The sequence below is a fragment of the Crotalus tigris genome, unplaced genomic scaffold, assembly GCF_016545835.1.
Source record: "Crotalus tigris isolate CLP2741 ecotype Arizona unplaced genomic scaffold, ASM1654583v1 scf7180000018301.7375997, whole genome shotgun sequence".
NCBI classification, from domain to species: domain Eukaryota; kingdom Metazoa; phylum Chordata; class Lepidosauria; order Squamata; family Viperidae; genus Crotalus; species Crotalus tigris.
This window is the reverse complement of record NW_024096931.1, coordinates 2,165,246-2,189,276: the sequence shown is the minus strand read 5'-3', so window position 1 is coordinate 2,189,276 and position 24,031 is coordinate 2,165,246. Positions and strand designations below refer to the sequence as shown.

Below are 24,031 nucleotides of genomic sequence, written 5' to 3'. Positions count from 1 at the left end.
GTAACTATGAAGTGGGAACAGAAATTCAGCAGGAATCTCTTGCTGTGTGGCCTCAACCACCAACTGAGGATGGTTGAACTATCATGCAACTTCCTGGTGTTTTCAAAGGTCTGGAATACCCTGACATGGGCTTTAAACAATCCGAGGACCTAGTTTCCGGAGCTATTAGCTTTAAAGCTTAAGGAAGGGGGGGGGAAACATCTGGGGAAAGAGAGCATGAAGAAAAAGGAAGACAGCAAACTAACCTTCCAAGATTATGACCAAATCTTTGCTTACCACTGGAAAAGCTAACAATGCCTTCTTCAACCACGAGGGTGGGCATTGCCCCGCTGCCTTGGAGCATGGAGACCACCTTCTCATGGGAACAGTTCCTGCAGAACAGAACACAAGATCAATCTGGGACAGAAGCAGCACCAGGAGGGCTCCGCAGACAGGACAGCCATTGGCAAGAGTCGAAAAGTTGTGTCCAAGCCAGCTAAGGGTTAGAACAGGGGTAGGCAATCTTGGCTCTTTTATGACTCGTGGACTTCAATTCCCAGAATTCATGAGCCAGCATGGGGGAACTATGGCCCCTTCATGACTCGTGGACTTCAACTCCCAGAATTCCTGAGCCAGCACGGGGGAACTATAGCCGCTTCATGACTCGTGGACTTCAACTCCCAGAATTCCTGAGCCAGCATGGGGGAACTATGGCCCCTTCATGACTCGTGGACTTCAACTCCCAGAATTCCTGAGCCAGCCTGGCTCAGCTTGGAAACCTCTCCCTTTCCCCTCAGCGTGGCTGGCTCAGGAATTCTGGGAGTTGAAGTCCACGAGTCCTAAAAGAGCCAAGGTTGCCTCCCCTGGGTTAGAAGGACATCAAACCCCAGAGATAATCATGGGGAAAAACAAAAAAACTGCTAATTCACCTCATATCCAGGCCATTCAGGAACAGGATTCTGTCGCCAGCTTTCAGGGATGCTTTTTCAGCTGGACTCCCTGTGAAGACAAAACAATAACAACAACCACCCACCACTCTTGGAGGACTCTAAACGCTGCTCTATTTGCAGAATCTGCTGGGGTCACAAAGGCACATCTCTCCTTTTAGCTGATCCCTCCACGCCCAAGGCAGTTCCAGCAATTCCAGCACCATCATTTTTGCATAAAATCACAAGATCCTGGAAGGAACACCCTCAGTAGCTACCAAACCAGACTTTATATTGAGCTTCATCTTTCATTATTTGGAAATTGGCTTGATGGTGGTTTGACCCTACAGGACATCCATACTTCCCATTATCCCTCATTTTGCAAAGAAGGTGTATCCTGAAAAGCCAGACTCCATTTTGTAACGTAATAGAAACATCTAGAAGAATCCAGCTTGGTCTGTGACACGTGTTCTTCTGAAAACAAAATCTACATTCCATAGATAGCATCGATGTTTCACCTCATCCTGTTTTTAAATAAAGCATCAAGATGTATGCAGATGGTCTGGTTTATTAAAGGATAGAAGGATTTAGCTGCATGTCGAGCTACACACAGGGTAACATGTTGTGAGGACAGATTATTCACAGTCCCAGAGGAAGAGATTTCTCCAGAATTTATGCCCCGCTCAGGTTGAGAAACAGCCCCAAAGTGGCGATACTCTCTCACACCTAGGATTTATTTTATTTTATTTTTATGAGACTTATATACCGCTTTAAGTGCAAGCACTCTCTAAGCGGTGTACACCAGTAAGCAATGTATATATATATTTACATTGCCCCCAACAATCTGGGTCCTCATTTTACCTACCCCGGAAGGATGGAAGGCTGAGATGTTGGAATATCTAGATGAGTCAACCAATTTCACTCATAGATTTCATGACCCCAGGCCTTATTCAGAGACATGGGTGCCCTGAGTCCAGAGGGATGAAATGGTCTCGCCATGGAGGAATTCTTACTCCGTGTTCCCACCTAGTGTAAATATACACAATCTGAAGCCATCTGCAGCTACCAGAAGTGATCACAGTAGGTAGTGTAGATTTATTTGTGTAGAGCAGGGGTAGGCAATCTTGGCTCTTTTATGACTCGTGGACTTCAACTCTCAGAATTCCTGAGCCAGCATAGCATAGCTGGCTCAGAAATTCTGGGAGTTGAAGTCCACGAGTCATACAAGAGCCAAGGTTGCCTACCCCTGGTGTAGAGCAAGAAAAGGGTGAAATTCCTAGGAGATCACGCTAGAATGACTTAAACTGAATTAAAACTAACAAGATTTCACTTGGATAAAATTCAAATGGAATGAAATCACATTTGATTTTTGTTCTGGTTTTACCCGTTCTCCTGCCCTGGGCTGCTTTTTCTTTGCAGAGGTTGGTAGACGAGGAGGAGAGGTTCAAAAAATCAAGATGGGGCCCATCGTCATGTCAACGAATCTGTTTTTTTCACTTGCTGGAGTGACACCTGGATTTTGTTCAAAGGACAAGCGCAACCCTAAAATACAGTTGCCTGCTTCTGAACAAGGCACGTGGTCAAGTACTCAATTTGGTGAAAAATTCACCCATCGTCAAGAACCCGAAGGCATTTCTAAAATATCTGACTCCCAACGAGGTTTGCCCTGTAAATGGAAGTCTTTGCCAAGAAATGAGGGTTCCTGTAAGGACCCACCCCATTTTGCATCTTAAGAAGACAGAACTCTTGGAATAGTTCTTCCAACAGGCATCTTTATTAAGAGGAAATGGTTGCAGGCGTTCTAGACAGGACTTGGGGTCCAAGCTCTCCTATTCAAGGTTTTAAGGGGTTCCCCAGTAGCCCCACCCAATCACCCCCTTCTTCCAGAGACAGTCTCAGGCATTACACTCCCACTCCCTTTTCCTTACTGCCGGCTGGATGGAGACTTCAGAGAAAACTACATGAAAGGTAGTTCTAACCATTCTTATGGTTAGTCCTTTTGGTGATACACACATCCAGTTCCTTTCTTCAGAGAAAACTACATGAAAGGTAATAGCTCCATTGTTTTGGTTAGTTCTTTTGGTGATACACACATCCAGTTCCTTTGAAGTGTATTGAAGGAAGTGAGGGCCATAAAGCCCCTTTGTTCACCCCCTTCCCTTCATCGTATGACAGAATCCAGAGAAGGCAGAAATGGGGTTTTTTATAATTGATAACTAGAGATGAAATATAATTGGATTCTGACAGTTCCTCTTACCAGGCAAGATGGACTCGATCCACACAGGAGCGTGGCCACGTAACGTAAACCCGAAGCTTCTACTGCCCTTGTAGACCCGGACAGTTCTGGGGAAGGAGAGCACACGGTAGTCCTTACACCAAACAGGGAATCCAAAGGGAGCAACCCAGAACTTTCCCCGCTAAGCTGTTTGCAGAGGAGGGATCGTTGAGCCCCTTCTCTGCCTCTCTTGACACGGCTGTTTCTCAGTCTTGGCCACTTTAAGACAGGTGGACTTCACCTCCCAGAATTCTGGCTGGCCGGAGAATTCTGGGAGTTGAAGTCCATCCGTCTTAAAGTGGCCAAGATTGAGATACACCGCTTTACATATAAAAAATCCTCTCAAACTGAGAATCTTTGGAATTTTGTCTTTAACTGGCATGTTACGCTGATCTCTTCTTTTTCTTTTATTAAAAGTTTTAAAAATTTTATACAATATATATCCCAAATCCCTCCCCCCCTCCCCCACTTCCCCGAGCTGATTACAGGGTTACAAATAAACAATCATAATCTAACTAACATTACCCAACTATACTAACAATCAAATCCATAACATACTTTAACTCCTTATCAAAATAAATATTAACAAATTAAAAACGAAAATAATAATATAATTAAACCATAATACTAAAAATAATATAAATTCAACCATATTAAACTCTTAGTAATAATGTAAAATTTTCTCATAAGCTAGATAATACTTTTTAGTCTCATATTTATTCTGAATATAATCTATCCATCTTCTCCAAACCGAAATGTATCTTTCTTGTGAGTAATCCTTCAAATACCGTATATTCCGGCGTATAAGACGACTTTCTAAACACTTAAAATCTTCGCAAAAGTGGGGGGTCGTCTTATACGCCGGAAAAATATTACTCAGCAAGTTTTCTCTTCCCCCCCCCCTCTCTCTCACTCAAAAAGAGTCCTAGGGTTATTATTAAAACCAGCCGATCAACTAAAGATATCTCTGAGAGTACGATAGGCATTCTCTGGCTGTTGTGACGGTAAGATTTCCTGGAGGTTTAATCCCCATTCTATAATGCTACATTGCAAACCGTCTCCTCTCTTCTTCCCTCCCTTTTGCATCCCAATTCCTTGCCCACCCCTCCAGAACTGCGGATTGGTAGTGGCCATCCCCTGATTAATTCATTCAAAGGAAGTAGAAAGGGATGGCCCATGTAATGGGGAAGGGGGGAAAAGAATTGTAGGGTGGTTTTTTTATATAATGAAAACAAACCTAAGCATCTGCGTCCATTCGAGGCACTTTTCAGTGCTTCTTCATGCAAGCTTTTCAGCGTTTACCTCTCACTGCCGGTGAGAGTAGCTTGGGGAGGCGGAGCTTATGGGTCTGGAAGGGGAGGGGTGTCAGCTAAATTCCTCTCGGAGTTAAGAAGCAGGAATGGAGTGGGGACAGAAAACAGCTACACAATCCTTTTGCCCGAGCTTATGCAAGCAGTTTCTCCCCCCCCCTGCCTAAATAAACTTGCATGGTGCATTTGTGGTGTTATTTATGACAGATCCTGGCTGGTCAATCTGGCTCCCATCTATAAGTACTGTAGTGCACTGAGTTTTAATAACAAATTAAAAGGAAAGCATGTACTCCCCCCCCCATTACCTGAAAAGGGGGCAACTTATCACATTTATGGAAATGCAAGTTTTCGAAGGGCGAATGCCTTTCTTACTTAGCTTATTAACTGCTTCCTTTCCTTCTTCCCTAAACATTCTGGCTGTCTCCAATTTCATTCTTGGTAGTGTTGCTTTAAAAAACTGCTGAGAAGTCCTTTTGCAGGCAGGGCAATTTTCATCAAGGTGTGTGTGCGATTGACAAGGCAGAGCCTTTGAAAAACAGGCAGGCTTTCTGCTCACTCAGCTTGGAGAGGCTGTGGAGTATTCGCAGGGTGGAAGACTGAGAGGAGGAGATCCCTGTGTGCAGCCTGTTTGCTCCAAGCCAAAGCTTGCTACGGGGGGGAGGGCAATGGAAGGGACCCAGGGAGTCACACGCATGCCTACATGTGCACGCACACACCCTGAGCTACTCATTTGGACTTACAGGTGGCCAATGAGAACTCAGAAACTGTGCTCCCTTTCCCCCTCCACTCATGGAATTAGCTTGTCCATTTTTTCCCTAGGGCCTATACAGGAGTAGGCAACCTTGGCTCTTTTATGACTCATGGACTTCAACTCCCAGAATTCCTGAGCCAGCATAGCTGGCTCAGGAATTCTGGAAGTTGAAGTCCATGAGTCATAAAAGAGCCAAGGTTGCCTACCCCTGGCCTATAAGATGACAGGAAGGGTTGGGCAGGCAGGGAGAGCTGATCCACCCAATCCAAGCAGGCTTTGTATACAACAACCAGCTAAGGTTCATCGCTTGCTGTGATTGGCTGGTTGTTGTATACTGGGTACATACAGTACAGCACCAGTATCTGTACCAGTTCATACAGTACAGCACCAATACATACAGTACAGTATACAAATGTCCAATAGTCAAGACCCTATCATGGCTCCACCAGCAAGAAGAAGGAAATATGAAGCCAGTTTCAAACTTAAAGTTGTAAACTTTGCCATGGAACATAATAACTGCGCTGCTGCAAGACAATATGGAGTAACAGAAAAGATGGTTCGGGACTGGAAGGCAAATGAAAAAGCATTAAAGAGTATGCCAAGGGGTAAGTGTGCATTAAGAAGAGGCACCCCACATTGGCCAGAACTTGAAAAACATGTAGCAGACATGGTGAATGAGCATCGCCAAAACGGTTATGTAGTGACACGAAATAAAATACGTTTGTTTGCACTTCAGTGGGCCAAATCTAACCCAGATCACAGCAACAGATTTAAGGCCACTGCATCCTGGTGTACTAGATTCTTGGAAAGGCATAATATGGTACTGAGGCAAAAGACGAAAATTGCACAAAAATTACCTGCAGATCTTGATAGCAAAGTAATTAGTTTCCATCAATACATAATACAACAGCGCATTAAACATGGCTATGCATTAAGTAGTATTGGAAATATGGATGAAACTCCAATGAATTTTGATATGGTTGGAAATAAAACTGTCCATCAGAAAGGTGAAAAAACAATTTTAATTAAAACAACAGGACATGAGAAGTCCAGTTTTACAGTGGTACTAGCATGCACAGCTGATGGTGCCAAACTGAGACCAATGATTATTTTTAAAAGAAAAACAATGCCAAAACTCAAGTTCCCTGTTGGTTGTTTTGTACATGTGAATGAAAAAGGCTGGATGGATGAAGAAGGGGTAAAGCTATGGCTTGATAATGTATGGAGCAGGCGACCAGGTGGACTTATTCAAAAACGTAGTCTACTGGTGTGGGATATGTTCAGGGCTCATTTAACTCCCAGCACCAAGCAAAAGCTTGCAAGACTAAACACAGATGTGGCAGTTATTCCTGCAGGATTAACATCGTTAGTACAGCCACTGGATGTATGCCTAAACAAGCCATTTAAAGATCGCATTCGAGAACAGTGGAATGAATGGATGGTTAGTGGCGAAAAGTCATTCACAAAAGGAGGAAACATGCGTGCTCCACAATTGGATGTTTTGTGCAAGTTTGTCATAAAAGCCTGGAATGATATTGATGCAGAAACAATAATCAAGTCTTTCAAGAAGTGTGGCATATCAAATTCATTAGATGGTATGGAGGACGACTACTTGTGGCAAGATGAAGAGGAAGCCGAAGCTGAGACCACACCATCTGATACGGAATTCGATCCATACGATGACTGCCTTGCAAATGTATCACAAGATGTCATTGATATTTTTATGATATCAGATGATGAACAGGATGATTTTAAAGGCTTTTAAAGGGAAAGTATCATGCCAGCAAAACCTATAAAAATAGCTTGCAGTTATGATGGGCGTTGCTGACTCGCCAGGGACTTGCCCGGCACTTGCTCTCTCTATTGTTTGTTATCTTCCTCCTATCATCATCAGTTCCAGTTTGGTTGACAGCTTAGAAAACAAATAGCATGGCAGCTCCCATGGGTTTATTGTCTTATCCTTCCTTTCAGCTTTAGAGTGAATTAGGAAAAGTTTAATCACTTGCACTGTTTTATGTTTACATGTTTGATGACAAACAGCCTTATGTTTATAAGTGACAGTTTTCCTGCTAAGTACCTTTATGCCATAAGCATTTGAATTAAAATTACCATATTGAAATCAAATCTGATGTTTTTTAATTTTTATTTGGTGTGCGTTGAAAGAGGGGTAGTCTTATACGGCGAGTATAGCCCAAACTCTATATTTTAACTGGAAAAGTTGGGGGTCGTCTTATACGCCCAGTCGTCTTATACGCCGGAATATACGGTAAGCGGAAATTTTTGCCATTTCTGCTAAATTAGACACCTTGAGTAGCTGATCTCTTCTTTAGCAGCCATTTCAAAAAAAAAATCCCCACAATCCCTTTCACATGCAGTAGGATTTTGTCCTTCAGGTTTCCACATCACGTTCAACTCTACAGGTTCAGTTTTCCTAGTCTGCCCTTTCTCACAAGGCATGTATGAGGTCTCCACCGACTATACATAAATATATCCAATAAACTTTCTTCTCCTCTCCTTTCCAAAATGGCCTAAAAATAAGCTCTCTACATGATGGCACAGACTCTTTAGACCAGTGGTTCTCAACCTTTTTAATGCCGCAACCCCAACCGGTCGTAAGTTGAGGACTACTCAACCGATGGTAAGTCGAGGACTACTCAATGGGTGCAGCACCGTTTGCAGAATGGGACTTTTGGTGGGCTCAGCAGGGCAGAGACAGCCTGGACAATTCCTATTGGTTTTTGAAAGCCAATAGAATTAGAGTCTATTCAAGAGAGTCTATTCTATGGACTTTCAAAAGCCAATAGAATAAAAGAGAGTAGCACAGCTAAGGAAAAGGGGGAAAAAATGGCGGACTGCGTTGTTTGGCGACCCCCGTGAAATGGTCTTTCGACCCCAAATGGGGTCCCGACCCACAGGTTGAGAACCACTGCTTTAGGACCTTTGGGGAGAGACGGGTTCCACTCTAGAATCTGCCTCGTGGGGAAGGGGGTCTTCGCAGATCCTTACCTGCAAGCGGCCCCCGTCCCCACATTGCTGCCAATCAGAGCGGTGGACTTCCTCAAGCTCTGGCAATTCTCCTCCTGGCACCGGGGCACTGAGCTGGCCCGGGTGGAGACCAGCAGGCGCTCATGATGGTCCTCGCTGCGGCTGCGTCTCAGACGGTTGGCTGGCTGCTCTCTCTTGGCTCGGCACAGCGTGCTGATGAGACTCTGGGACACCACCTCGTCAAAGCGCTGCCGGTGTTTCCTGGGGATGAAGATCCTGGAAACAATGAAAGGTGACCCGGGTTAGGGAAGGGCATGGGGGTTGAGGCCAGCCTGCTTGGCTGTTGCTCTCCAAAAGGCACTGGACGCATAACCCAAAGCAGCTCTTAGAGAAACTCAGAAGTCTGAGAAGAACTTACAAGGAACGGTTACAGGAACTAGTCTAATGAAAAGGACTAGGGGGGAGATGATAGTCGTGTTCCAAGATTTGAGGAGCTCCCACAAAGACGAAGGGTTCAAACCATTTTCCAAAGCACCAAAAGGAAGGCAAGAAGCAATCGATGGAGACTAATCAAGGAGAGAAGCAACTTAGAAGGAAGGATAACTTTTTTGACAGTGACAGCGATCAGCCAATGGAACAACTTGCTTTCAGAAGTGGTGGGTGCTCCATCATTGGAGGCTTTTAAGAAGAGACTGAACAACCATTTGTCCGAAATGATATAGGGCAGGGGTTCTCAACCTTGGCAACTTTAAGACGTGTGGACTTCAATTCCCAGAATTCCTCAGCCAGCAAAGCTGAGAGTTGAAGTCCACACGTCTTAAAGTTGCCAAGGCTGAGAACCCCTGATATAGGGTCTCCTACTCAAGCAGAAGGTTGGCCTAGAAGATGTCTGAGGTCCCTTCCAAGTCTATTATGTATGTCCTTTCTTCTCCTGGACACCAGCACTCCCCAACCTCCAGGAGCACTGCCTGCGTGTTGATCTGGCCACTGGCTGGATGTGCCCTCAAGGCTAGCAAAGGGAGATAAGAGGAGCTAGCTGCTGGCACAGAGATCGGGGACAATCGTGAGCCTTGGGCTGTTCTCAATAACAAATAGGAAGCGCATCGGCCCACGTGGGTGACATTGTGTATCGGCCCACGTGGGTGACATTGTAGTTTGCAAGATGGCTGCAGAACGTGGCTGAACTCCCAGATGGTGGGTGGGTTTTTTTATTATTATCATTACAACCTGACAGCGAAATCAGCTCCTCAGACCCCCATCCATCCCATCCCTGAAGGTGTTATGGTTGGTTTTGCTGCAAGGGGTGCAGACGCCCACCCCAGCCCTTCCCCCTATGCAGAACAGCTGAGCACCCGGTGCTGGCCTCTTCCTGTTTCTTCTTGGCTGGGGTGGGGATGTTCAGGACCTCCATCAATCACAGCCCTGGTAGGGGAACAAAACTCTTAATGTCTGGTCTCCAATAGATGCTCTCAATTGTTCTAAGTGTCAGGAAATTTCTCCCTAGTTCAAGGTTGCTTCTCCACCTTCCTGCAGTTCTCCACCTTCCTTGCCAAGCATGTTCTTGGGACATTCTTCTGACAATTCCCAGTTCTTGGATTCAAATTCTATCCTCTCATAATGGGAAGAAATGTGATTTAAGTACCAGAATGGCGAGAGGTGCTCGGGTAGCTTTAGGTACTGTATCCATCGATCACCAGCATTTTACTCAAGATCACGCAAAGTACTAATACCGCTTTATAAAACCCTAGTGCAGTGGTTCTCAACCTTTTTAATGCCGTGACCCCCAACCGGTTGTAAGTCGAGGATTACTCAACTGGTGCAGCACCGTTTACAGAATGGGACTTTTGGCGGGCTCAGCAGGGCAGAGACAGCCTGGACAATTCCTATTGGCTTTGAAAGCCAATAGAATTAGACTCTATTCAAGAGAGTCTATTCTATTGGCTTTCAAAAGCCAATAGAATAAAAGGGAGTAGCACAGCTAAGGAAAAGGGGGAAAAAATGGCGGACTGAGTTGTTTGGCGACCCCCGTGAAATGGTCGTTCGACCCCAAATGGGGTCCCGACCCACAGGTTGAGAACCACTGGTCTAGTGAGACCACACCTGGAATACTGCAGCCAATTCTGGTCACCATATAAAAAAGATGTTGAGACTTTGGAAAAAGTTCAGAGAAGAGCAACTAAGATGATCAAAGGCCTGGAGACTAAAACATATGAAGAATGGCTGCAGGATTTGGGTTTGGCTAGTCTAAAGAAAAGAAGAAATAGGGGTGACATGATAGCAGTGCTCCAGTATCTGAAGGGCTGACACAAAGAAGAAGACATCAAATTATTCTCCAAAGTACCAGATGGAAGAACAAGAAACAATGGTTGGAAACTGATGAAAGAGAGAAGCAACCTGGAATTAAGGAGAAACTTCTTAACAGTGAGGACAATTAACCAGTGGAACAGCTGGCCTTCAGAAATTGTGCATGCTCCATCACTGCAGATTATTAAGCAGATTATTAAGCCATGCTGACTCAGGAATTCTAGAAGTTGAAATCCACAAATCATAAAATAGCCAAGATTGCCTACTCCTGATATAGATTCTCCTGCTTGAGAAGGGGGCTGGACTAGAAGACCTCCAAGGTCCCTTCCAGCTATTCTATTCTATTCTATTCTATTCTATTCTATTCTATTCTATTCTATTCTATTCTATTCTATTCTATTCCTACATCCTGTCTTCTATTCTATTCTATTCCTATTCTATATTCTATTCTATTCATTCTTATTCCTATTCCTATTCCTATTCCTATTCCTATTTCTATTCTATTCTATTCTATTCTATTCTATTCTATTCTATTCTATTCTATTCTATTCTATTCTATTCTATTCATTCCTATTCCTATTCCTATTCCTATTCCTATCCTATCCTATCCTATCGTATTGCTGAGCCAGTAGAAGAGCTGCTTCTCTGGACCTTTTTTTGTTTTGGCTGCCCTTCCTTCTTCCTTTTCCTGCTGTGCTAAGAGAATCGAGACATTAATCCTCTTTGCTCACTTAAATGCCTTCCCTACTTCTCACCTAAAGGACGAGGATCCAGTTTTGGAAGAGTGCTGAATGAACCTCCAACTTTGCAGCAGAATCAGAGAATTGGGACGGGACCATCCAATTCAAGCCTGCTCAACACAGGAATCCAAATTAAAACATCCTGGACTGGATGCTATCTAGTTTCTGCTTCAACGCCTCCAGGGAAAATGAAATACCCACCACTGGCTCCAATGTCACATTTTCCTATTACTAGGATTTTTTTTTTTCAAAAATTCAAATAGAGTCTGCTTTTCTGTAATTGATATTCATTCCATTTCTGGCACTGTGGAATGAAAAAAAAAACAGTTTTTGACTTTCTAGGTGACCTCCTTTCAGCATTTCAGATTCCTTCTCAGTCTTCTCCTCTAATGAAAAGAAGGACTACAGGTGACATGATAGCACTGTTCCAATATCTGCGGGGCTCCTACAAAGATGAGGGGGTCAATCTATTTTCCAAAGCAACAAAAGGCAAAACAAGAAAGAATGGATGAAAAAAACTAACCAAGGAGAGAAGCAGTCAAGAACTAAGGAGAAATTTCCTAACAATAAGAACAATTAACCAATGGAACAGCTGGCCTTCAGAAGTTGTGGGTGTCCATCACTGAAGGCTTTCAAGAAGAGACTGGACAGCCATTTGTCTGAAATGGTATAGGGTTTCCTGCCTGCGCGGGGGGTTGGACTAGATGACCTCTGAGGACACTTCCAACTCTATTATTCTATGTTCAGACCAAGCTCCTTCAACCTCTCTTCAATATTTCTCCCCAGTTTTTATGTGGTAATAATGATGAACATTCTTTGATTTTTTGAGCCAGGTGTTGTTATGCCACCAGCCCACATTTAACTCACTTACTAATCAGCACGTGCTCTCTCAAATGTTTTGGTGAAGGCATTTTGTGTCTCTCAGCATTCCGATAATCTATTACAGAAGTTAGCCAAGCAGAAAATGAAGTAAAGTTGGTCTATTCTTACCAAATCTATACCAATATGGTAATTTTCACCTTGTTTTCAAGGAAATCATATACCAATCTCTTCGTGATCTGTTGTAGAATTTTCCTGGTACAGATGTCTGATTCCTTGGACTATAACTCCTCGGATCGTCCTTTCCCCCCCCCCCTTTTGGAAATAGGGATATAATCACTGCAGTGGTTAAGTTAGTAACCCGGTTGTTAAGTGAATCTGACTGCCCCATTGATTTTACTTGTCAAAAGGTCACAGAAGGTGGTCACATGACCCTGGGACACTGCAATTGTCATAAATATGAGTCAGTTGTCAAGAGTCAGAATTCTGATCACAAAACCACAGGGATGATGCAATGGTCGTAAGTGTGAAAAATGGTCATATGTAATTTTTTCAGTGCCACTGTAACTTTGAACAGTCACTAAACGGTTACTGTTGTAAGTCGAGGACTACCTGTATCTCCTTTTTTAGGAATTCCCAACCATCTCGAGTTCCTTTTCTTGTTAACTTCTACTTATCTTTTACTGCTCTTGAATTTACTAAAATCTCCTTTTTTTGAAGTCCAAGGTACATGCCGTAGATGCTAGTGTTATCTTCCGCGGGGGGGGGGGGGGAGAAGCAGCATCTCCCAATCATTTCCAGGTCCAGGTCCCCTCCCTTAAAGGTTGCCAAGACTCTTTTCCTGAGTATTAGGCCAGGATGGGAGTGAGCAGGAGGCTGTTTGGCCTGGCGCTGAGGGAGACATTCTTTTGTTCTTGTCCTGGCCTTTAGGGATTAGAATAGAATAGAATAGAATAGAATAGAATAGAATAGAATAGAATAGAATAGAATAGAATAGAATAGGAATTAGAATAGAATGGAATGGAATGGAATAGAATAGCATAGCATAGCATAGCATAGCATAGCATAGCATAGCATAGCATAGCATAGAATAGAATAGAATAGAATAGAATAGAATAGAAAATATGGACTGGACTAGAAAAGAATAGGAAATAGAATAGAATAGAATAGAATAGAATAGAATAGAATAGAATAGAATAGAATAGAGTAGAGTAGAGTAGAGTAGAGTAGAGTAGAGTAGAGTAGAGTAGAGTAGAGTAGAATAGAATTGAATTATGGGATAGAATAGAAATACGAATGGAATAGAAATAAGAATAGAATAGGAATAGAATAGAATAGAATAGAATTATGGGATAGAATAGAAATAAGAATAGAATAGAATAGAGTAGAGTAGAGTAGAGTAGAGTAGAGTAGAGTAGAAGAGAATAGAATAGAATAGAGCTGGAAGCAGTGGTGGGATTCAGCTGGTTCACACCGGTTCAGTAGAACCGGTTCGCTATTTTTTGGTTGACTTTGGCAAACTGGCTAGTGCATGGACACCACTTCCAGAAGTCCATTCTGAGCCTCAGAGGCCTCCCAGGCTCAGAACGGCCCACCGGAAGTGCGTGGATGCCACTTGTGGAAGTCCATTCTGAGCCTCGGAGGCAGTGGTGGGATTCAAATATGTGAACAACCAATTCTCTGTGTGGATGCCACTTCTGGGTCTGGGCAACAAAAAATTAGCTACCCGTTCTGCCAAAGTGGTGCGAACTGGCTGAATCCCACCACTGCTCAGAGGCCTCCCTGGCTCAGAATGGACTTTCAGAAGTGGCGTCCATGCAAAGAACCGGTTGTTCTGATATTTGAATCCCACCGCTGGCTGTAAGGGACCTTGGAGACCCTAGTCCAACCCCCTGCTCAAGCAGGAAGCCCTATACTATTTCAGACCAGTGACTCTCTAGAGCCTAGCCTCTTCTTAAAAACCTCCAGTGATGGAGCACCCACAATTTCTGGTGGCAAGCTGTTCCACTGGTTAACTGTCCTCACTGTTAGGAAGTTTCTCCTTAATTCCAGGTTGCTTCTCTCTTTGGTCAGTTTCCAACCATTGTTTCTTGTCCTGCCCTCTGGTGCTTTGGAGAATAATTTGACCCCCTCTTCTTTGTGGCAGCCCCTCAAATAATGGAATACTGGATTGTTGCAGGCCACCTGGAATCATTATTTGAGATGAGGGGGAGGGCTGAATAAATCTGTAAATAAACAAATTTCTAATCCCAGCGGGTGCAATTGCAGTTGCAATCTCCTCCCTGGCTTAATCCCATCTGTGTGCACAGCCAGCTGCCATCTGCTTCAACTGCCATCATTCCTTGCACTTGGGGCCAAGCAGAGCTGAAGGGAAAGTTGGGAGGGGGGGCTCAATTCCCCCTCCTTATGGACAGGAAGCAGCTCAGCCCCGGTGTTCTCCCTAAAAGCACTGCCTGGAAGGGGGAGAGGGAGAGACTGCAGTGCACCTCTTGGGAATCAGAGAAACAAGGGAGGGGGGCTGCAAGGTGCAGTCAAAAAAGTCAAGATGGCCCCGCAAAGGGTAGAATTGAATCTCTGCCTACTTTTGATATGTTGCATGCATGGGCACCCCTAAAAAGAATACTCCCCTTTCCATTCTCCACAATTCTCTGTATGTTGGTCAAGTGGTGCTTGTCTTTCCAAAGACTGATTGTGCATGGGAAGCATGAGAGAGAGGGGGGGGAAGGGAGGGAGAGAGAGAGAGAGAGAATGTGAAAGAGGGAGAAAGAGAGAAAGAGAGAGAGAGAGAGAGCGGGAGAAAGAAAAGGGGAGAAAGAGAGAGAGAAATAGAAAGAGAGAAAGAGAGAGAGAGAAAGAGAGAGAGGGAGGAAGAGAGAGGGAGGGAGGGAGAAAGAGAGAGAAAAAGTGAAAGAGGGAGAAAGAGAGAGGGAGGGAGGGAGAAAGAGAGAGAAAAAGTGAAAGAGGGAGAGAGAGAGGGAGAGAGAAAGAGAGGGAGAGAGAAAGGGAGGATGAGAGAGGGAGGGAGGGAGAAAGAGTGAGAGAGAAAGTGAAAGGGAGAGAGAGAGAAAGGGAGGGAGGGAGGGAGAGAGAAAGTGGAAGAGGGAGAAAGAGAGAGGGGGGAGAAAGAGAGAGGGAGGGAGGGAGAAAGAGAGAGAGAGAGAGGAAGGGAGGGAGAGAGATAGAGAGAAAGAGGAGGGGAACTTCCAGTGTTCCTCCCAACTTCCTCCTTGGCCCCCTTAGCAGAGTCCCATGCAAGGGTCCTTGTTGGGGAAATCAAGCAGACCCAGGGAAGTGGGAGCTCTGCCTACTCCGGGTCTGCCAAGATGAGGAATCTGACTGACCCAGGCCCCCGTCAGCCAGCCAGATATTGACCCATGACAGAAGCTGCCCTGCCAGCCTGATTTCCCCTTCTGTCCCACTGGTTCTTGGCTCTCGTAAGACTTCTCAGCGCTTGCAGCATCTAGGCTAGAGAGAGACCCATTTCAAATCTAGATGTAGGGGATGACCAGGTTAAGCCCGAGGGAGGGGTCAAAAGCATCATCAGTCTCAAGTCCCTTCGTGCCCACCTTGAAATCCGAGTCCAACCCACCTTGAATTCCATTGACTCTTATCTATCGCCAGTTTGTTAGTAGTTCAAATTATTGTACAGAGAGCTTAATCTTGCAATATATCCTTCTATTAATTTGAACTGCCTGGATTTTCTGATCTCTCTGGCGCTTGACACTGAGGAGGGGAGGGGCACAAGGCCCAGCTGTTTCAGAAAGCATAAATCGCCTTTGTTAATACTTAACATGGACTAATGTCAGGCCCCAAGAACTAAGAAAGACAAGTAGAGCAGTTTCTGTATTGCTCATCACTTACAGACAGAATCTTGCCAGATTAAAGCAACTATCTGCATCACTATAGATATACTCTGGGAATCGCTAGAGGGGACCCGTTTTAACCCATTTCCTCCCAAATAAACTTTCTGTGCATCGTTCCTTTTTTGCCGTCTGAAATGTAGCCCCTTCCTCCTGGGAATCCAGACTCAACGAGTAGTCCTCAATGGCACTACATCCACATGGAGAAAAGTAAGCAGTGGGGTACCACAAGGTTCCATTTTAGGCCCAGTACACTTCAATATCTTCATTAATGACTTAGATGAGGGAATTGAAGGGGAACTCATCAAATTTGCAGATGACACCAAACTGTCAGGAATAGCCAACACCCCAGAAGACAAACTCAGAATCCAAAAAGTTCTTGACAAACTTGAACAATGGGCCCTATCCAACAAAATGAGTTTCAACGTGGAGAAAAGCAAAGTCTTACACTTAGGCAGGAAAAACCAAAGGCAAGAATACAGATTGGGTGAGACCTGGCTTAAAAACAGTAACTGTGAGAGGGACTTTGGAGTCCTAGTCGACGATCACTTGACTATGAGCCAGCCGTGTGCAGCAGCAGCCAAAAAGGCTAGTACAATCCTGGGTTGTCTAAACAGAGGCATAGAATCAAGATCACGTGAAGTACTAGTACCGCTTTACAAAGCTCTAGTAAGACCACACCTGGAATACTGCAGCCAATTTTGGTCACCATATCACAAAAAAGATGTTGAGGGTTTGGAAAAAAATCAGAGAAGAGCAACTAAGATGATCAAACGCCTGGAGGCTAAAACATACAAATAATGGCTGTGGGACTTGGGTTTGGATAGTCTAAAGAAAAGAAGAAATAGGAGAGACATGATAGCAGTGTTCCAGTGTCCGAGGGGCTCCCACTGGGCAGAGGGGGCCAGGTTGTTCACCAGAGCACCAGAGAGAAGGATGAGAAACAGTGTTGGAAGGTGATCAAAGAGAGAAGCAACCTGGAATTAAGGAGAAACTTCCTGACAGTGAGGACAATCAACCAGTGGAACAGCTTACTCCCAAAAATCGTGGGCGCTCCATCATTGGAGGTTTTTAAGAAGAGACTAGACAATCACCTGTCCGAGATGAAGTTCTCCTGCTTGAGTAGGGGGCTGGACTAGAAGACCCTCGGACTCCCTTCCAGCTCTATACTATTCTATTCTACATTCCATCACAGCTAATGTGTTGTGAGAATCCACTCATCTTGTGGCTGTCAAGGGTCAGCTTTGACCCCCAAATGGTACCAGGGCCATTTTGAATCAAGCTACCCTACCCGGTTGGTAAAAGGGAAGGGCAAATCTCCCTGAACCCCATCCAGGTCCTTCTCAAGCTCATCATCAACCAAGGAAGGACTTCTTTCTCTGCCCCATGAAGGGGCACATAGGCACCCCAGCCACACCTGCTCTGCCCGATGGCTGAGCCCCCTCTGGCCTCGGTAACGGGGTGCAGGCAGGTTTAATATTGGACAAGTTAAGGAAGGCCATTGGTGAGTTTGTGGGTGGCAGAGAAAGCACCCGACAGGTCGGGTTGGGGCTCAGGCTGGGGAAGGGGAAGGGGGTGAATTCTGACAGACAGCTTGACCTGAGTTTCGCCATCTGTCAGCCCTGGAACTGCAGGGTGGAGCTTCTTTTGCTTTATCAGAAAGCCCCCCCCCCCCCCGCCAAGCAGATCACAAATTATGTCTTTTTCTCTCTGCCTCTCACTTATTACTTAACCTTTCTCTTCCTTTCTTCTCCTGCTTGGTGGCTTCCATTTTTTAATGAAAAGAAGGAGGTGACAGGATAACAGTGTTCCAATATCTCAGGGGCTGCCCCAAAGAAGAGGGAGCCAAGCTCTTCTCCAAAGCACCTGAAAGCAGGACAAGAAGCAATGGATGGAAACTGATCAAGGAGAGAAGCAACCTCGAATTAAGGAGGAATTTCCTAACAGTGGGAACAATTAACCAGTGGAACGGCTTGCCTTCGGAAGTTGTGGATGCTCCATCAGTGGAGGCTTTTAAGAAGAGACTGGACAGCCATTTGTCCAGAATGGTATAGGACAATGGTTCTCAACCTGTGGGTCGGGACCCCATTTGGGGTCGAATGACCATTTCACGGGGGTCGCCAAACAACGCAGTCCGCCATTTTTTTCCCCCTTTTCCTTAGCTGTGCTACTCCCTTTTATTCTATTGGCTTTTGAAAGCCAATAGAATAGACTCTCTTGAATAGAGTCTAATTCTATTGGCTGTCAAAAGCCAATAGGAATTGTCCAGGTTGTCTCTGCCCTGCTGAGCCCGCCAAAAGTCCCATTCTGCAAACGGTGCTGCACCAGTTGAGTAGTCCTCGACTTACGACCGGTTGGGGGTCGCGGCATTGAAAAGGTTGAGAACCACTGGTATAGGATCTCCTGTTCGAGCAGGGGGCTGGACTTGAAGACCTTCAAGGCCCCTTCCAATGCTGTTATTCTATTCTATCCATTGTATTGCACACACTCCTTCATTCGCTCTCACTCACTCTTTCGTTCTTATTCTCTTTTACTTGCTGTCTGTCTCAAAGCAGCACCTCCCTAACCCCCCCATCCCTGCCCTGCAGCCTCTCCTTCCTACTGTGCCTGTTCCAAAACAGCAATCAGAAGCTGCAGTACCCGTCGGGGGGAATTCTCATTCCTGTGATGGCCTATAAATAGCATCCTTCTGATTCTGTTATCGAAGAGATGAGAAGGGGAACATTTATCCAGAGAGCGTCCCTTTGGGAAGGATAAACCCACCACACTGGCCAGGCCAGAAAAGTGTAGGGGTGCCCCTGGTGCATGACCCATAAGCCTGGGCACCGTTTCAATCACAGCATCATGGCCACCATCTTTTGACCCTTTTGGCCACACACTGTGCACCTACATCTAGAACAGGGGTAGGCAACCTTGGCTCTTTTATGACTCGTGGACTTCAGCTCCCAGAATTCCTGAGCCAGCTGTGCTGGCTCAGGAATTCTGGGAGCTGAAGTCCACGAGTCATAAAAGAGCCAAGGTTGCCTACCCCTGATCTAGAAATATCAAACAAGGCTGGAAGAAGCAGAGGAAGACTTCACATTCTTAAAATATTGACATATTCTTAACATAATAACATATTATTCTGTTATACTTTTCTGTTATTCTGTTACTCACATTCCTCAAAAGAGCAAGTCCAGCGATGGTTAGTATAATCTTGTGCTGCCAGGGTTGAAAGAGCAGAGGCATTGTGCCACGGACTTTATTAAACAGGTTACACACAACCCGAGCCCTAGATTCTCATCTACACACACACATACACACACACACGGGGAAAAAAAGCCGTGACACACTCTGAACCTCTCCACTTCTCCATAAGCCTCTCTCTCTTTCCCACCAATGGCTACCTTGTTCAGTGTAAAAACATTTCAGAACAGAAAAACCCAGTTTTAACACAACACACGGCACGTAGACATTTAATATATTATCTGCGGGGAAGGACTCTATTAAATGAGTCTCTGATTTTGCAAGGATAGGACCGAGGATTTGAGCATAAATGTAGCTATTAAGGAGCCTGGAAATGCTCTGTGGGGTTTGTGCACACACCCGGCTGTGCACAGACTCACATCTCCATTAGCAGATAATCCCAGCTTTTTCAGAAATTGGTTCAGTTTCAGACCATCTTAAGTTTAATGACAAGAAGGACTAGGGATGACATGATAGCAGTGTTCCAATATCTCAGGGGCTGCCCCAATGAAGAGGGAGTCGAGCTATTCTCCAAAGCACCAGAAGGCAGGACAAGAAACAATGGATGGAAACTAATCAAGAGAGAAGCAAGTATAGAATTTAAGGAGGAATTTCCTGACAGTGAGAACAATCAACTAGTGGAGCAGCTTGCCTTCAGAAGTTGTGGGTGCTTCATTACTGGAGACTTCAAGAAGAAATTGGACAGCCATTTGTCTGAAATGGTATAGGGCAGGGGTAGGCAACCTCGGCTCTTTTATGACTCGTGGACTTCAACTCCCAGAATTCCTGAGTCAGCTATGCTGAGGGGAAAGGGAGAGGTTTCCAAGCTGAGCCATGCTGGCACAGGAATTCTGGGAGTTGAAGTCCACGAGTCATAAAAGAGCCAAGATTGCCTACCCCTGTTCTAACTCTTAGCTGGCTTGGACACAACTTTTCAACTCTCGCCAATGGCTGTCCTGTCTGCGGAGCCCTCCTGGTACTGCTTCTGTCCCGGATTGATCCTGTGTTCAGCTATGCTGGCTCGGGAATTCTGGGAGTTGAAGTCCATGAGTCATAAAAGAGCCGAGGTTGCCTACCCCTGGTATAGGGTCTTCTGCTTGAGCAGAGGGCTGGAGTAGAACAGGGGTCTCCAATCCCCGGGCTGCAAACTGGTACTGGTCCGTGACCTATTAGGAACCAAGTCATATAAGCAGTATGCAAGCAACTGAAGTTTCGTTTGGGCATATGAGGGATCTAGGTTGCACATGAAACCATGCATATGAAACCCCTCAGCCCATGGAAAAACTGTGTTTCACGAAACGGGTCTCTAGTGCCAGAATGACTGGGGACCACTGAACTAGAAAACGTCCAAGGTCCCCCCCCCCAACTCTGTTATTCTGTTATGCTATAATCTGAGGGGAGGGTCAAGGCAGAGGGGTGAGAACAGGGAAGGCTGAATACTCATTGTGCCTTAGGCACAAGGCCAGTCACTCATCCTCAGCCCCTGGGGAGAGGCACTCACAAACCACTCCTGAAAAATACTGCCAAGGGTCTTCTCTGCTGACTTAATGGAGCACAAGTTTGGAAATGGCCTTTTGCATCCAAAAATAACCAGCTAAATCATCTTTTCCCTGAAAGCTGTTTCTGCCAGCCAGTCGTTTCCTTGACTTGCCCTGCCAGATATGCCAACAAGACCAACGGGAACATTATCCTTCTCTCGAAAGGAAATGCTTCAAGTGGCCAAAGGATCCCTTTGTTTATTTACCTGCATCCGCCTGATCAAAAGCACTTCAGAGCAGATTGCATTCCTCGTTCAAATAGTAAAGATAAAACACAGTTTGATTAATAATACCAAACCGCACCGCAGTCACCATCCTTGCGGGCACCCTTTTCGTCCAAATTGCCCACCATTCACCATCCCTCTTAATCGATTTCTAGAAAAGCAACCACCATGGGTCTGAGCTCCTCTCCGAAGCCAGAGAGAGTAGGGGGGGCTTCTTGGGGCTCCATCCCCCAGGGAGTCTTGGGCAGGCAGGAAGGGATGGGGGGGGAGGATGCTACGTTCTTGCCTGATCCTGATTTAAAAGCAGTTCATCAACTCCCACACAGATGGAGGGACCCTTTTATTACTGGCAGAGTCACAGCAAGAATTTCTGTTGACATCAAGCATCCAAGCTAAATTAGAGACAGAGAGCGGGGGGGGGGGGAATGACACCAGGTCGTTTCCTTGTAGGGCAAAGAGCCCCCCCCCGGCCCCCCCAAGCAATCCACTATTTCAGAGCAGCTGAAGGCAGTCTGGTTGAAAGGTTGTGCCACCCTTTGCCTCCTCACTGAAAAGGAGAAGGCTGGGCTGGTATCAGGAAGGGATCTAACCAACCAGCCTTTAACACATTTGAAGGAAGTCAGCATGGGGAGGAAAATGTCACTCCAGGAACAGGGAGTTTCAAAATGTAACTCACTAGGAAAGACGGTACGAAAAAATTAATTGTGGCTAGCTTGATTTAAAAAAAAAAAAAAAAGGTAGAATGGATGCAGAAATGATGATACAGAAAGCACGAGGCCAAGATCCTGATTTAAAAGCAGCTGATCAACTGCACCAGCGCGTTCTTGCCAGATGCTGAGGGATGACAGTACGAGTGCCAAATCAAGGAAACTGAGTCCATCACTGTGACACTGTGGTATTCTAAGCCAGTTCTGCTGAGAAGATGTTTTAGAGGGCTATAATCGTCATTCCAATCTTACTGGCTGTGTGTGAGGGAAGCTGCAGTCCAACATATCTGAAAGGCTTCAACTTGATACCCCCTGGAGCAATGAGATGTTTCTAAAAGCCACAGAGATGGTAATCTGAAGACTTTCTAGATCCAGGAGAGTCCAAGGGCAATCCATCCCGAAGCAATGATGGGCAAGGAAATATCCCCCACCTACCAAATTCATGTTGATAGTGAGTGAAACAGAGTTTAAGGCCAGAGTTGGTAGCCTGCTCCTCATAGGGCACAAGCATTTTCTCCCTGAAATACCAGCAACCCATGAGGATGGGTCACACCTGCAGAACCATCTCTCCACTGGCACTTTAGACTCTGTAGTTGTGCAAGACCACTGTGTATCCAAGACCCGTGTTTTCTCAGCACTCTGGAATCTCAGGCTGTCCTTCGCCAGAGTGATGTTGTAGATCCCTCCTAAACGGGAGGTGTGGAACCTACATTTCTCCTGAGCATAGAAGAATGCGATTGCTGCACTCAACAATGCTCCCCTCTGTGAAACTTCCTGGCCTCCATTACTGGGTCATACAGGACTTTCAAAGAACTCTGAGATCACAGCTGGTCAAAAAAGCATTTGGGGACAAGGCAGAGTCTTCGATGCTGTCTGAGCTTGGTTGTTTTCTTGCAGATGTTTCCTTATCCAAACTAGGTAACATTTCCCCTATGCTGTATTCCTGTATTTGAGAGGGATGAGAGGGGAGGAAGGTGAAGGGAGGAAGTAGGATGGTAAGAGGAGAAGGGGAGGGGAAGAGAGTAGTGAGGGGAGGAGAGAAAGAGGAGGGAAGTAGGGAAGGTATTAGAGAGGGTGGATACAGCTTGGGGGGAAGGAGCAAGCGGCACCTATGGTTATGGTTAGGGTTATGATTATGAATTTATTTTATTTTGTAAAGTGAATTTTGTTGTATAACTATGTTGGATAAATGGAAAATAAAAAAAAATTATTAAAAAAAAAAGGCCTGCAAGAAAACAACGAAGCTCAGAGAGCATCAAGGAGCTACAGACATTCTCCTTAGGGTCTGTTATTAAATTGTTAGGATTCTGGTTTTCATGTGGTTGCTTGAGGTTAAAAACCTCTGAGAACTGAGAGTCGTTGAAAATTTCATTGCATACATGCCAACATAAACCAACTAATCAAATAAATGCTTCCCTATAACCATAATTCATAAATCATACAATACCACTGTAAAATGTAAGCACTGGAAGGGACTACGGAGACCATCACAAAAAGTTGTCTGTAACACTCGTATTTATAAACAATACAATTTGGATTTAAAACAGGAGACACGGTAAAGCTGTCAGTGAGTTCAGTTAGAAGGGAGAGGCTAATACATTATTACTATTATTACTATTCCCACACAGTCAGCCAGGTGTTTAGACGGGACCTGGCATTTTTATCCACCTATATCAAGTCCTTTAAAACTTGTATGCTGCCTAACTCTCAATGACTCTGGGTGGCTAATATAAATAAAAACCCGGTAAGATTAATATTTTTATATCAGACTAGATAAATCAGTGAATGATTATGCAGGGTTTTGCATTTCGTAGAAACTTACAATGAAATGCAGCTTATTTCACGGACACACACAAGACACGGTTACAAAAGACTGGAAAAAATTTGCATTGTTGACATGCACCACAACAGAGCATAACCTTCTTAATCATTTAAGGCACACTGTCTGCAAAAGGTATTCTAAAAGTGCAAAAGTTTTCCGGTTGCTTGTATGCAGCCAAGTGTCTCTAGCAACCTCTTTTTCATTCTATAAGCAGAGGAATTCCGCAAAAATTAAAAACCTATATATTCAATCCATTCGAGTTCAACTTCTTTCTTTTTTCCACACTCTCTCAAGGCCTTATAAAGAAAAAGTTCGGGGTGGTGGTGGTGGTGAAGGCAAGAGAGTGTAAGTGCCAATACACTCTGAAAGTGCAAGTACCATTAATACTCTTTTTCTAAACCACAGGAAAAGCCAAGAGAGAGAGAAAGCCCTATATCCTTTCCATTTCCCTCCCAAAGACCCCAAATTCCAAAGTGTGGACCTCAGGCACTTCTCGCACCCCAGCACAATAATCCAAGCTGACCCAGCCCTTTGTGGCACCCCCTGCTTGACCTTGGCGAGTGTGA

The 24,031-nt window shown here is 45.0% G+C and overlaps 1 protein-coding gene across 5 annotated transcripts in view; it reads right to left on the bottom strand.

The window, feature by feature from the left end:
- Positions 1-24,031, bottom strand: part of LOC120310857 (Grid2 interacting protein) — a 102,846-nt gene that overhangs the window by 38,931 nt on the left and 39,884 nt on the right. For all 5 annotated transcript variants that reach the window (XM_039349730.1, XM_039349732.1, XM_039349729.1 and 2 more), the window contains 4 exons: positions 8,248-8,502; positions 3,163-3,248; positions 909-978; positions 277-371 (listed from right to left, as the gene is read on the bottom strand). In XM_039349730.1, coding sequence (XP_039205664.1) covers positions 277-371; positions 909-978; positions 3,163-3,248; positions 8,248-8,502 — 506 coding nt within the window. The remainder of the gene's footprint in view (positions 1-276; positions 372-908; positions 979-3,162; positions 3,249-8,247; positions 8,503-24,031) is intronic.